The sequence below is a fragment of the Podarcis pityusensis genome (genome assembly GCF_964106645.2).
Source record: "Podarcis pityusensis genome assembly, chromosome: 6".
NCBI classification, from domain to species: Eukaryota; Metazoa; Chordata; class Lepidosauria; order Squamata; family Lacertidae; genus Podarcis; species Podarcis pityusensis.
In genome coordinates, this window is record NC_138030.1 from 2,880,215 (window position 1) to 2,893,533 (window position 13,319).

General features: G+C 45.0%; 1 protein-coding gene across 1 annotated transcript; it reads left to right on the top strand.

Moving 5' to 3' along the window:
- The first annotated feature begins 369 nt into the window (after window positions 1–369).
- Window positions 370–11,417, top strand: PDRG1 (p53 and DNA damage regulated 1). Its single transcript, XM_081011661.1, is given in 6 exon segments — window positions 370–474; window positions 476–580; window positions 2,872–2,947; window positions 6,923–6,997; window positions 8,466–8,546; window positions 10,964–11,417. Coding segments are annotated over 6 exon segments (510 nt in total). The 5' UTR covers window positions 370–384; the 3' UTR covers window positions 11,047–11,417.
- Window positions 11,418–13,319: the final 1,902 nt, after the last annotated feature.

Below are 13,319 nucleotides of genomic sequence, written 5' to 3' on the forward strand. Positions count from 1 at the left end.
TTTTGTCTTTTGTCTTTTGTTTTTTTTAGGATTATGTATTGTGTATTTTTGAATTGTGTATTTTTCTTTTTTCTTTTTAATTTTTTATTGATGTGTTCTTTTTATTGGAAACCTTAATAAATATCATTAAAAAAAAAAATGCCCCACTTTGCGCCCTTTGGAGAGAGAGGTATAAATGCGATAATATAATGTAAATAAAGCGGCATTTCCCACGGAAGAGCAGCAAAGCCCTTAAGTTTTAACGGAGCCACTTTCGCTATGAGGAGGGCCACCCGGTAGCGTCCCGGTGCAGGGAAGCCGGCTCCCGACTGGCCCAGGGCCGGGGCCCCAACGGCGGAACCGGGGGAATAGGAAAGGCGGCGGGCCGGGCCTAGCCGGGTTGCCATGGCGACCGCCCTCCTGGAGGCAGGCGAGGCGCCTGCGCGGAACGGCCTCCGACTAGGCCTCTCCTCCTCCTCCTCCGCGCCGCGGCTCCCCTTCCCTCCGGGCCGCCATGGGCGAGCTGGAGCCGGACGTGGCGCTGCGGGTGCTGGCGGAGGTGGAGGAGCTGGCCGAGGAGGTGATGGGCGGGAGGCAGCAGGTAGGCCTCGGGGCGGGAGGAGGGAGCGGGCGCCCCCAGACAGCCCCCCATCTCAACCGCCCCCCTGAGAAGTATAGGGCAGGTAGTGGTTAAGCGCCCCTTCATGGCAATGGTAGCCTTCCTCAGCTTCCAGGTGGGCGGGGGCTGCCTTAGCTGATTATTTTATATATATATATATATATATATATATACACACACACGCATATATACATATATATATATACATATATATATATATACATATATATATATATACACACACACAAAGCCCATGGGGTGTGTGTGAGTGTAATACATATATATGTGGGTGTGGGTGTATATGTATGTTGTTGTTTAGTTAGTGTGTGTGTAATACACACACACACATATATATATGTACACAAAGCCCATGGTGTGTGTGTCTAATATATATATATGTGTGTGGGTGTGTGCGTATATATGTATGTTGTTGTTTAGAGAGAGAGTGTGTGTGTAATACACACACATATATATACACACACACAAAGCCCATGGGGTGTGTGTGAGTGTAAGTAATATATATATATGTGGGTGTATATGTATGTTGTTGTTTAGTTAGTTAGTGTGTGTGTGTAATACACACACACACACACACATATATATATTTACACAAAGCCCATGGGTGGGTGTGTGTGTCTAATATATATATGTGTGTGTGTGTGTGTATATGTACGTTGTTGTTTAGTTAGTGTGTGTGTGTGTGTAACACACACACACACACATTTTGTTGTTGTTGTTTAGTTGTGTCCGACTCTTCATGACCCCATGGACCAGAGCACGCCAGCCACTCCTGTCTTCCACTGCCTCCCGCAGTTTGGTACACACACACACATATACATATATTATTTAAGCAGTAAACAATATATGTATATATGTGTATATTTTACGCACACACACACACACACACTCTCTAACACCCCCCATGGGCTTTGTGTACATTCCCTTGTTGCAAATCTGTGCCCCCTCCTCCGCCCCAGATGCCTTCAGGGGTGGCTGGAGTTGCAGTCCTACAACATTTGGACGACCAACTGTTGTTATCATTTATTACATTTCTGGGACGTGGGTGGCGCTGTGGGTTAAACCACAATGCCTAGGGCTTGCCGATCAGAAGGTCGGCGGTTCGAATCCCCGTGACGGGGTGAGCTCCCGTTGCTCGGTCTCTGCTCCTGCCAACCTAGCAGTTCGAAAAGACGTCAAAGTGCAAGTAGATAAATAGGTACCGCTCCGGCGGGAAGGTAAACGGCATTTCCGTGCGCTGCTCTGGTTTGCCAGAAGCGGCTTAGTCATGCTGGCCACATGACCAGGAAGCTGTACGCCGGCTCCCTCAGCCAGTAAAGCGAGATGAGCGCCGCGACCCCAGAGTCGTTTGCGACTGGAACTAATTGTCAGGGGTCCCTTTACCTTTTTTTTATTCCGCCCTTCGGCCGAGGATCACAGTTACCCACCCACCCATCCATGCATCATCATTATTATTATCAGTGCTATTTTTCCTTGAAAAAGAGGTGCCCGAACTGACCGTGAATGCCTCCCTTGTTCGCTTATTTAGGCAAGTCTGCCCAGGTGTTTAGAAAGTTGGTGCGTGTTTTAATCTTTTTTTTTCTTAGTCTTATTGTTTTAACTTTTTGAAAACTTCAGATTACTGTTGTTAATTTCTCCCAGGGATAATTTTATTGCTTTACCTTTTTTTTTTGTAAACTGCTTTGAGGGTGTGTGTTTTTTACGATCATAATTTTTGCTGACTGTATTGATTTCTTACCTGCCCTTTTCTGTAAGGCCTTAGGAACAGTTAAAAGGTAAAGGTAAAGGACCCCTGACAGTTAAGTCCAGTTGCGAATAACTCTGGGGTTGCGGCGCTCATCTCGCTTTACTGGCTGAGGGAGCCAGAGTCTGTCCGCAGACAGCTTCCGGGTCATGTGGCCAGCATGACAAAGCCGCTTCTGGCGAAACCAGAGCAGCACACGGAAACGCCATTTACTTTCCCACCAGAGCAGTACCTATTTATCTGCTTGCACTTTGACGTGCTTTCGAACTGCTAGGTTGGCAGGAGCAGGAACCAAGCAACGGGAGCTCACCCCGTCATGGGGATTTGAACCTCCGACCTTCTGATCGGCAAGCTCTGTGGTTTAGACCACAGCACCACCCGCGTCCCATTTAGGAACAGTTAGAACAAAATAAAAATACAATACGGGGATTAGGGGAGTGCTTGTGAACTGGCCTTCATGGAAATCTTGTTGTGACACACCCTGAAGGTTTTTTCCCCATTTCTCCCTTAGATTGTGGATCTGGGTATGAAACAAAATCAGAACCGGGAGGCCCTGAGGGCCCTGAGCAAGGACATGGAGACTTCAGGTGAGAGGTCTTTTCGAACATCACACATTGCAGTCCATTGTAATTGGCGACAGTTCTCCAGTGCCTTAGGCAGTCTGCCTTTCCCAACCTGCCACCTGAGATGCTTATAAAAGGAGATGCCAGGGTCTGAACCTTGCACGTCCTTTGTGCGCATATCATGTGTGCTGTTGTTGAGCTGATAGTCTCTCCTGTCCCTTTTCCGTCTGTCTACAGAAACCCATTGCTTCCCAGAAGCATATGGCACATGGCAGTTTGAGAGCTCTGATGTCTGTCCAGGTCTTCTTGTATACAGTGGTACCTCGGGTTAAGTACTTAATTCGTTCCAGAGGTCCGTTCTTAACCTGAAACTGTTCTTAACCTGAGGTACCACTTCAGCTAATGGGGCCCCCTGCTGCCGCTGCGCCGCCGCCCTGCAATTTCTGTTCTCATCCAGAAGCAAAGTTCTTAACCCAAGGTAATATTTCTGGGTTAGCGGAGTCTGTAACCTGAAGCGTATGTAACCTGAGGTACCACTGTACCAGGGTTCCAATAATACCAATGTACCAAAGTATAAGGCAGGTATACCTTGTGCTGTGCTGCTTGCTTTGTAAGTTTTTTTGTTAAAGCAGAACATAAAGCAGAACATAAATGTAACTTTCTCCAAGGACCCCAGATTTAGCATGTTTTCCTTGTAACTATCCTGTAAATTACACAAGGCTGACAGCTAAGGAGTTCCCAAGACCTCTTGCATGGAGAAGTGATTTGAACTTGGTGCTCTGGCCACACACGCCTCTTTACTTGTGAATGAAGTTCACATTTGTTCCTGAAATTTCGATGTCCTATATGCCTCTATGCTGAATCTAGATTGTCTTGAGACGCCTGTAGATAGATAGATAGATAATTTATTACAGTCGGAGACCAGCTTATAAAACACACTTGGGGGTACAATCCCAGAAGGAAAACAAACATTTAAAATAATGTACAACAATAAATTTAAAATTTATAAATGCAATAAGCGCATAGACACTTAAAACTTTAAGATGAGCTGCCGCAGAGAGATGACTCAGAGTCACCCATGGAACCAAGGTTGGGGATTTTCTTAACAAACTAGTTTGGGTCGGGGCATGGTCTGCGCCTGCAGATCTGTACACAGAATCTGGCGACCATCTGGGTCGTCTTAGGATCTTTGCCTAACAAGAAAAGGTCAATTTTTTGCTTTTCCGGGAGGTCAGCGAGCCTCACCAGCAGGGGAATGGTCTCACTATGTGCCTCTTCATAAAAGGGACATCAAAAGAACAAGTGCTCTGGGCTTCCTATCTCCCCCAATGAACAGGTGCAACAGGACTTTTTTAAAGGATCCTTCCAGGACCGGCGAGGGCAGAGCCGAGCTTTTGAGACTCCTGTATTTTCTCTGACCTCCGCCTATTTTATTATTTACTGCTGGAACTATAACTGTAGATGCCACTGTAGGCATCCCAGAGCTAAACCTAATAGAAACTGCCCCTTGCTAAGCCAGCATTATTTTGAAGGATGCGATAGAAAGAATTCAGATAACAGCAAGGGCAAGTTTGTTATGTGGAATAACTCTTTCATTTCTTCTTGAGCATTTTGACTAGAGCAAGCTTATCAAATGCAGCTGTCTCCTTCATGCACTGTAAGAGAGCCTAAGATGGTCACCCCAGTATGAAGTGAGAAACAAGCTCATAATTGTAGAAATGAGTAATTGGCTGCAGATGCCGCTGTAGAAGTTGAATGCACCGTGATTACGACAAGTTCCTATAAGGCCCTATACAGCTCAGGACCAAGTTACTTGTTGACAGACTGCCTTACCTCTTCTGTAAATGTTACAACCGCTTTTTGATTTTGCCTTAGACTTTCTATATTTGTTAGGTTTGGTTTAAATTGCTTGCATTTGTATTGTTTTGGGGTGTGGTACACTCAGGTGGAGGGGAAATCGTCTGAACACCTAGAAATATGATGCTTGGAAATTTGAAATATGTCTTCAGCTCTGTGTGGGGCTGTCTCTTAATAATTAGATCCTTTCCCTACACACCTGTATAAATAAATCACTTTATAAGGTCAGAAGAATGGCAGTTTCTCTTCTTTTCTCGGTATCCGCTCAATAGAGCAGACAGCAGAAGTTTCATAATCCTGCTTAGTAGCAAGACAGGGAATCAGCCTGATCCCAGTCACGGCTTTTGCGTCATGAATTTTTGCAGTGCTGCTGGTAACTATAAATGCAGATGCCACTACGGGAAATAATGCAGTAACTGTAGTGTTTAGTGATAACTTATAATAGTTACTGTTACATTTCACAAATTGCGCTGGCTCCCCACTCCCTTGCTGCCAGCCTTGAGCCTGCCCGTCCTATCCAAATGTTTTCTGGTGACACGTTAAGTTGGGTGACTAACGTCTGCCGCAAGTGGCAGCCGCGTCTCCTCTTCTCCCCGGGGAAAGATTGTGCTCAGCAAATTGCCTGGCTTCCCTCACACGCAGCAAGCCTTTTGCATTAATGAGGGCAAGGCAGAATAAACGCGCTGGGCCTGCGATGGTGCTTTGCTTCATGCGCGTCTTAGGCCAGGCCTTTTTGCTGAGTCTTTGTCCAATGATGGTGTCTGCTTTACCCCTCTCTTGTGGAATATTTCTCATTCTCAGGCAGCTTTTCAGAGTCCATTGACTTCCTCCCATCCCAGCCCCACCAACTGGGTTGCATTACTACGCTTGATCTTAGCCAAAAGGCCAAGAAACTGGGTTGCATTCAAGAGTAGTGCTAAAGAGACCGTTCTGTCAGCCCAGGAATTTCTGTTTGCCCAGTGGAACCATCTCCCCTCAGCACCACCATCCCACGTGCTGTTCTGGGGGTTCTCCCAGCCCTCTTGAGCAAAGTTGAGGAGGGCACAGAGGGAGGAAAGGGTGGGATAAAGTCCTGTTGTGCTAGTGAGAATTTCCACGCTGATGTCCAGTAGCACAACAAGTTAGTTGAATACGGCTTCCAGTTTGGTAAGGGGTAGGGCAGATCTGGGTATACAGTCATACCTCGGGTTAAAAGTGCTTCAGGTTGAGTGTTTTCAGGTTACGCTCCGCGGCGACCCGGAAGTAACGGAGCGCGTTATTTTCGGGTTTCGCCACTTGCGCATGCGCAAACACTCAAAATGACATCACGTGCGGAAGCGGCAAATCGCGACCCGCAGGTGCGGGTTGCGTTCGCTTCAGGATGCGAACGGGGCTCCGGAAGGGATCCCGTTCGCATCCAGAGGTACCACTGTACAATGGTACCTCGGGTTACAGATGCTTCAGGTTACGGACGCTTCAGGTTACAGACTCCACTAACCCAGAAATAGTACCTCAGGTTAAGAACTTTGCTTCAGGATGAGAACAGAAATCGTGTTCTGGTGGTGCAGCAGCAGCGGGAGGCCCCATTAGCTAAAGTGGTACCTCAGGTTAAGAACCATTTCAGGTTAAGAACAGACCTCTGGAACGAATTAAGTTCTTAACCCAAGGTACCACTGTATTTATTTTGTTAGGTGGTTGTTCTAAAGAGACTTAGAAGGTGTTCATGAGCTTTAGGTCCAGCATGACCAAACTTGGCCTTCCAGCTGTTTGGGTACTACAATCCCCACCATCACTGACCACTGGTCCTGTTAGCTAGGGATGATGGGCGTTGTAGTCCCAAAACAGCTGAAGGGCCAAGTTTGGCCATGCCTGCTTTAGGTAATCAGGTAGGACCCGAACCAATGGATTCAGATGACAAGCAAGGAGATTCCAGCTAAACATTAGGAAGAACTTTCTGACGGAAAGAGTTGTTTGGCAGTGGAAGGGACTCACTCAGGAGGTTGTGGACTCTCCTTCGCTTCCTTGGAGGTTTTTAATCATCTGCCATGGGTGTTTTAGTTGAGATTCTTGCATTGCATTGGGTGAGACTTGATGACCCTCAGGGTCCCTTCCCACTCTACAATTCTATGATTCTTTAATGCAGATTCGTCTTCTTGTTTTCAGATAAAGTCATGGTTTGCTTTGGGAACATGTTTGTGCAGTTTGGGAAAGCAAAAACCAAGGACATGTTGCAGAGAGGTAAGAGCCCCGTTATGTTTTCTGTCATCTGCATGGAAAAAATCTGTGGTTTTGAGAGCCAAGTCAATTTGCAGTTCATCATCTTAGTTCTCTTTTCATAGTTTGTACCATCTTGGCGGCTTTGTGCTGATGTGGTAGATGCCGTCTGAGTGCATGCTAGCTTCTAAGGTTTTGTCACACGCTGTCAAACTTTAGCCCGCACCCTGCGGTTATGAGGCCTGTCAACCAGCTTGATATTATTTAAAATGAAAGGTGAGATTCTCAAGGTGCCGATTGGGGGATTATTGTCCCCAGAGGCAGAGGGGGGAAGAAGCTGAGGGGAAAGAGGACTTTGTCAGAAGCCTTACTGAAATCAAGATACACTATGTCCACAGCATTCCCCTGATCCCCCAAGCTTGTAACTCTACGAGAAATGAGATTAACCTGCCGTGACTTGTTTTCGAGAAACCCATGCTGGGTCTTAGTAATCACAGCATCCTTTTCTAACTGCTAACAGACCAACCGTTTAATTTCTGCTATGGGACCTTTCCTAGTATCGATGTCAAGCTGACCAGTTGGTAGTTACCCGAGTCTTCTCCCCTCCTCCTTTTTGAAGATGGGGACAATGTCGTATTAACTGTGTGTTTCTAGAGCATCTAAATAATTTAAATAACAACAACTTTTGAGGCCTAAAGTGACTGAAGCAAATCAGCCAAATTGTACATTACACAGAGCCCCTGAACTGTTACCCAGCCAGCCTTGAGGGAAAATCCCATCCTCCTTTCAGATGCAACTGTATTATTTGTTTGTATTTATTTACAAAAATATTTTTATACCGTTGTATCATAGAAATATATCAGCAGTTTACAACAATGTATTAGTTTAGTATTCGTGTAATTAGTACTAGTAGTGTACAGCAAAATCCATGTGTTGGAATTTTATTGAAATTGTTGGTGTGCAAGAGATGTCCCCAAATTGTTGTGTTTAGTTGCAGTAAATAAAAATCTTTGGCTTGTAGTCGCCAGTGAGATGTAATTCATACTGGTTTAAACTGAAGCTTAAATGGGAACTGCCAACCTAGCAGTTTGAAAGCACATCAAAGTACAAGTAGATAAATAGGTACCGCTCCGGCGGGAAGGTAAACGGTGTTTCCATGCGCTGCTCTGGCTCGCCAGAAGCGGCTTAGTCATGCTAGCTACATGACCCGGAAGCTGTACGCCGGCTCCCTTGGCCAGTAAAACGAGATGAGCGCCACAACCCCAGAGTCGGTCACGACTGGACCTAATGGTCAGGGGTCCCTTTACCTTTAATGAGTTGAAAGGGGGGGGGGCGGCATCTTAATACAACACAACGGCAAGCTTTCCAGTGCGAAGAAAGCGTCCTTCTACCACAGTGCTTGCTCCCGAGAGACAAAGCAGGGAGTAAAGTGGGTTAATTCAGGTAGTGAGTCTTAAATCTTCCAGATGACAGTTCACTGCTTTTTCTCCAGATCAAGAACTCCTAGATGAAGAAATAGCCAAGTTGCGGAAGGAGTTGAAAGTGAAGGTCAACCGTCTCTTGGAAGCTCAAGGTATTTGCCAGACAGGCTAGAATAAGGTGGCTGTATTTGATGGGGAACAGTGGGTTGGTTGGCTCTTGATCAAGTGCTCAGGGCTTAGAAGTTGCCTTCTTGCCTCCGTTCTTCATGCCATCTCGATCAGCAGTAGTGGTTTGGGATAACCATAGTGGTTTGGGGTGAGCAGGATTATAAGGTGTACGCTTATAAATATCTGAGAATAGGCTGGTTCAAGTCTACTTATTGGGGTGTTCTCCTCTATAAGCTAAGCAAGGGGTGGAGGAGGTGTAGTGGAAGCTGAGGCGAGGCAGGGTAATTTTATTGGTTTTTGTTTAGTTTAGATCTTGCCCTTCCTCTCAAAGGACCTCAGGGCAGCAAACACATCAATAATCAAACAAAAGAAATACAACAACCACACAACGCTCTAAAAACAGTGATCTCAGGGACAATGTCTTTCAACCATCAAATGTCTGGGTGAACAGGAACCTTTTGAGATTTCCCCCGAAAGTCAGTAATGAGGGAGACAAGTGCACCTCATCCGGGAGGGCATTCTACAAATGGGGAACTACCACTGAAAAGGCTCTGTCACTGGTCAATATCAACCAGGCAGCCATGAGACCTGGCAGAGACCCAGAAGACCTTGGAGCTTCCCTACTGCTGGGGAGTGCTCTGGAACAGTCTACTTTATGGTCAAAGTGTTTCCTCCATGGAATGAGACAATTGTAAGAAAAGGTTTCTGCCAAACAACAGCAACAACAAAATTTCTTGTGCCATGTCCATCTGACTGGTTTGCCCCAGCCACTTTGGGTGGCTTCCAGCGAAGTATAAAGGAAACCTATAAATGAGTCCTAGTGTGAGGTAGGGAGGTTTTCATCTTGGCCACCCTTGCAGAGGTCTCGACCTGGGATCAGGCCCCACACACCTACTATTTGCACTGGAGTAAACGCTCCCATTTCTGCCAATCAAAGCTTTTCTTTCAGCGCAAATTGCAGGATTTCTTTTGGGAAGGGGAGATCTGATTTGGGATTGCAGCATGGAGCAAAAGGTTTTAAACTTCAATTATGGGGGGGGCATGGGGTTCCCCCACCTGCCCTGTACCTTCTGAAATTCATTCACACAATGGTTAGCTGTGTGAAGGATGCCTCGCCTAGTTTGTATGGTTTCCGCCGTCTTAACTCCCTTTCCCTCCTACCCTCCTATCAGTGTCCAAGCGAGGATGCATCATTAAGCAAAGCTTTAGCCGCATTGCCACAGTGGAATGTTTTTTTCTTCTTCATCCCTTATTGACAGTTCATAAAGCTGCAGGGCCTGAAGGTCGCCGAGTCCCTCATGCTGTTCCAGAGCAGGCTCCTTCTTTCCTTCCCCCGTCCCCCACCAAAGAGGCTGTAGTCTTCTGAGCGTCCTTTGGCAGAAACTGAATCAATTCAAACTGTATTTGCTCACCTCTGTCCCAGCTCTAAGCTTCTTGGGCCAAATGTTTGTCCTTTACCGTTTAGGACTTCACGGCCAGTGATGGTACATCTAGTCCCCAGCAATCCAGGCAAGGGAGCCAAAGCCACACTTTGCAAAGGAAGCTGCAAATTCCCGAGTGGCTCGGCTGGTGCTTCTCCTGTGGCTCCTCCCAACCTTTTTAACACTCTTCATCTCCTTGCTCTTTCTTATTTTTTTTAAAAAATATTTTTATTAAGAATTTCAACATAACAATTTATCAAAAATACATCATCCTCATTCCCCCCCCCATTTTCCCCCTCCCCCCAAAAGAAAAAAAAAACCCTCCCACCCACCCCCAGACTTCCCTCAGCTCCTCTCTGTGGTTTTTCAGCACATATTATTCTCTGCATATTATAAAATTGTAAAGATCCTTAATTTATCTGTCCATATGTTACCAATAAAAAAAATGTGTATGTTTATTCAAACCCTGCCAAGGAGTCCAGTTCATTTTGTTGTTTCTTTTTGTTGTTCATTTTGTTGTAAAAGGTTCCCATTCATCTTTAAAGTCACAGTTGTCCTTGTCACGCAGTTTGTGTGTCAATTTCACCAATTCCGCATAGTCCATCAATTTCTCTTGCCACAGTTCTTTGGTCAGGATTTCCTCGTTCTTCCATCCTTGTACTATTAAGACTCTTGCCGCCGTTGTCGCATACATAAAGATGTTTTTCAGTTTCCTTGGCAGGTCTTTTCCTACAATCCCTAACAAAAATGCTTCAGGCTTTTTTACAAATGTTAATTGGAACATTTTCTTCAACTCGTTATATATCATTTCCCAGAATTTTTTAATTTCACTACAGTCCCACCACATATGGTAAAAAGTCCCTTCTTTTTCCTTACATTTCCAACATGTGTTTGAGCCAGTTTTATACATTCTTCCTATCTGCACTGGTGTTATATACCATCTGTACATTATTTTCATGTAATCCTTGCTCTTTCCAAAGGTAAGCCAGAGATGAAAGGCTACAGCCTAAAGCCCTTGAGCGCCGAAGAGATGCGGTTCATGAGAAACGTGGTGGATGGTTGAAGCGGCTTCCTGGCGCGGATTTAGCAGCTGCCTCCTGCACAGAAAAAAACTCGAGAGAACTGCTCGCTCTTCAAAAGGCAGCTTCGCGTATGCCTGAAGAAGGGGGTTTCCTGAGCTGTTGAGCATCTGATCCCTGGCATCCTTTGTTGGAGAGGTTTGGGCTTGGGTGAAGCAAAATGCTCAAGCTGGTGTCCTTCTGCAGTTTTGACAGCCTGACTGAAGCACAAGCATTGAAGCCCGAAGAGTAAGAGGTTGCAATGTTGTCATCGTAAGATGGGTTGCTGAGTCCCGACTGCTGGAAAGGAAGTGGCAGGAACAGGACACGAATGCACACGTCTTTGTACTAATAAATTGTATGCTCAAATCCAAAAGCGGTGTGGCGATGGCAAGTGTTCTTTTGTTCAGCTTGCTCGTGTTAAGATTCTTCGCCCGAGCTCATCAATTCCTATGTGTTAAAACTCTGGGCACAAAGCCCAGAAAGCCACACATGCCCCTTTTGCCCAACAGGCTGTCTTGCTGTGGGAAGGGGGTTGTGAGCCAGGTGTGCGAAAACGCCAAACGGCACAGCTGGGAATGCCTGCCTCCTCCCTCCGCTCCTGCCAAACACCTGGCCCTTCTGCGCAGCTTCTTCCAGCTTAAAATGGGGCAGGCTGTATGGAACTGTAGGCACTGATCATTGGTTTAAGTCAAGGTAATCAAGCCTGGGAATCCTGGCTTTGCCAGAGTAACAAAGTTGTGAGCTCTTGTCTCTTTTAACCTGCACTTTGTGTTACCAGTAGGTGGCAAACTTCTCCACTCCTGGCTTTCCAAAAGAAGCTTCATCCTGTACGTTAAATGACCGCATTAACCAGTACAGTGGTACCTCGGTTTACGAACTTAATCCGTTCCAGAAGTCCGTTCTTTTTTTTTTTTTTTTTTATAGAAATTTATTGGGTTTTACAATAGCAATACACATAATAAACAATGTAACATATATCTTGACATAATTTCACATTTTCTTTGGACTTCCTCACATCTCCCGCTCCCACTTTCATCGTTATAGCATTTTGTCAGCAATTTATTATCTTATTTGCAATCTTATATCCCTTCTATGCTTCATAATCTTCTACTTCTCAAAAAGAGTTATATTTTCTCAATCTCACTTATTTTCTTAAAGTCATCTAAGTTTAGTGGTGCTCAGTTATATTGATCTAGCATCCTGTTTAGCATTCACTCAAATTGCAATGTTTTTGTAAATAGTTCTTAAATTTCTTCCAATCCTCCTCAGTCCTCTCTTCTCCCAGGTCTCGAATTCTGCCGGTCATCTCGGCCAGTTCCATGTAGTCTATCAGTTGCATCTGCCATTCTTCCAGTGTGGGTAGATCTTGAGCTTTCCAATGCTTTGCGAGTAGTATCCTTGCTGCTGTTGTTGCATACATAAAAAATGTCTGGTCCTTCTTTACCACCCCTTGGCCGACAATACCCAAAAGAAAGGCCTCTGGTTTCTTAGTGAAGGTATATTTAAATACCTTTTTCAGTTCATTATAAATCATTTCCCAGAACGCCTTCACTTTAGGGCAAGTCCACCAGAGGTGGAAGAATGTTCCTTCACACTCTTTACATTCCAACACTTATTGTCAGTCAGGTGGTAAATTTTTGCAAGTTTGACTGGGGTCATATACCATCTATATATCATTTTCATTACATTTTCTTTCAAAGCGTTACATGCGGTAAATTTCAATCCAGTACTCCACAACCTTTCCCAGTCCTCAAACATAATGTTATGCCCAATGTCCTGCGCCCACCTTATCATAGCCGATTTAACCATTTCGTCTTGTGTGTTCCATTTTAACAGCAAGTTATACATCCTTGAAAGTACCTTACTCTTAGGTTCTAACAATTCTGTTTCTATTTTCGATTTCTCCACCTGGAACCCTAATTTCTTGTCATTTTTAAAAACTTCTTTAATCTGAGCGTAATGTAACCAGTCTCGCACTTTATCCTTCATTTTCTCCAAACTCTGCAGTTTCCAATTGTCTCCATCTTTTTCTAGAATTTCCCAATATTTTGGCCATTTGGCCTCCATATTGTGTCTTTTTCGGGCCTTAGCTTCCAAAGGTGAAAGCCACCTTGGGGTTTTATTTTCCAGCAAGTCTTTATATTTTGTCCAGACATTAAACAGTGATTTTCTGACAATATGGTTCTTAAAGGCCTTATTTGCTTTAACCTTGTCATACCACAAATATGCATGCCATCCAAAAGCATTGTTAAACCCTTCCAAATCCAACACATCA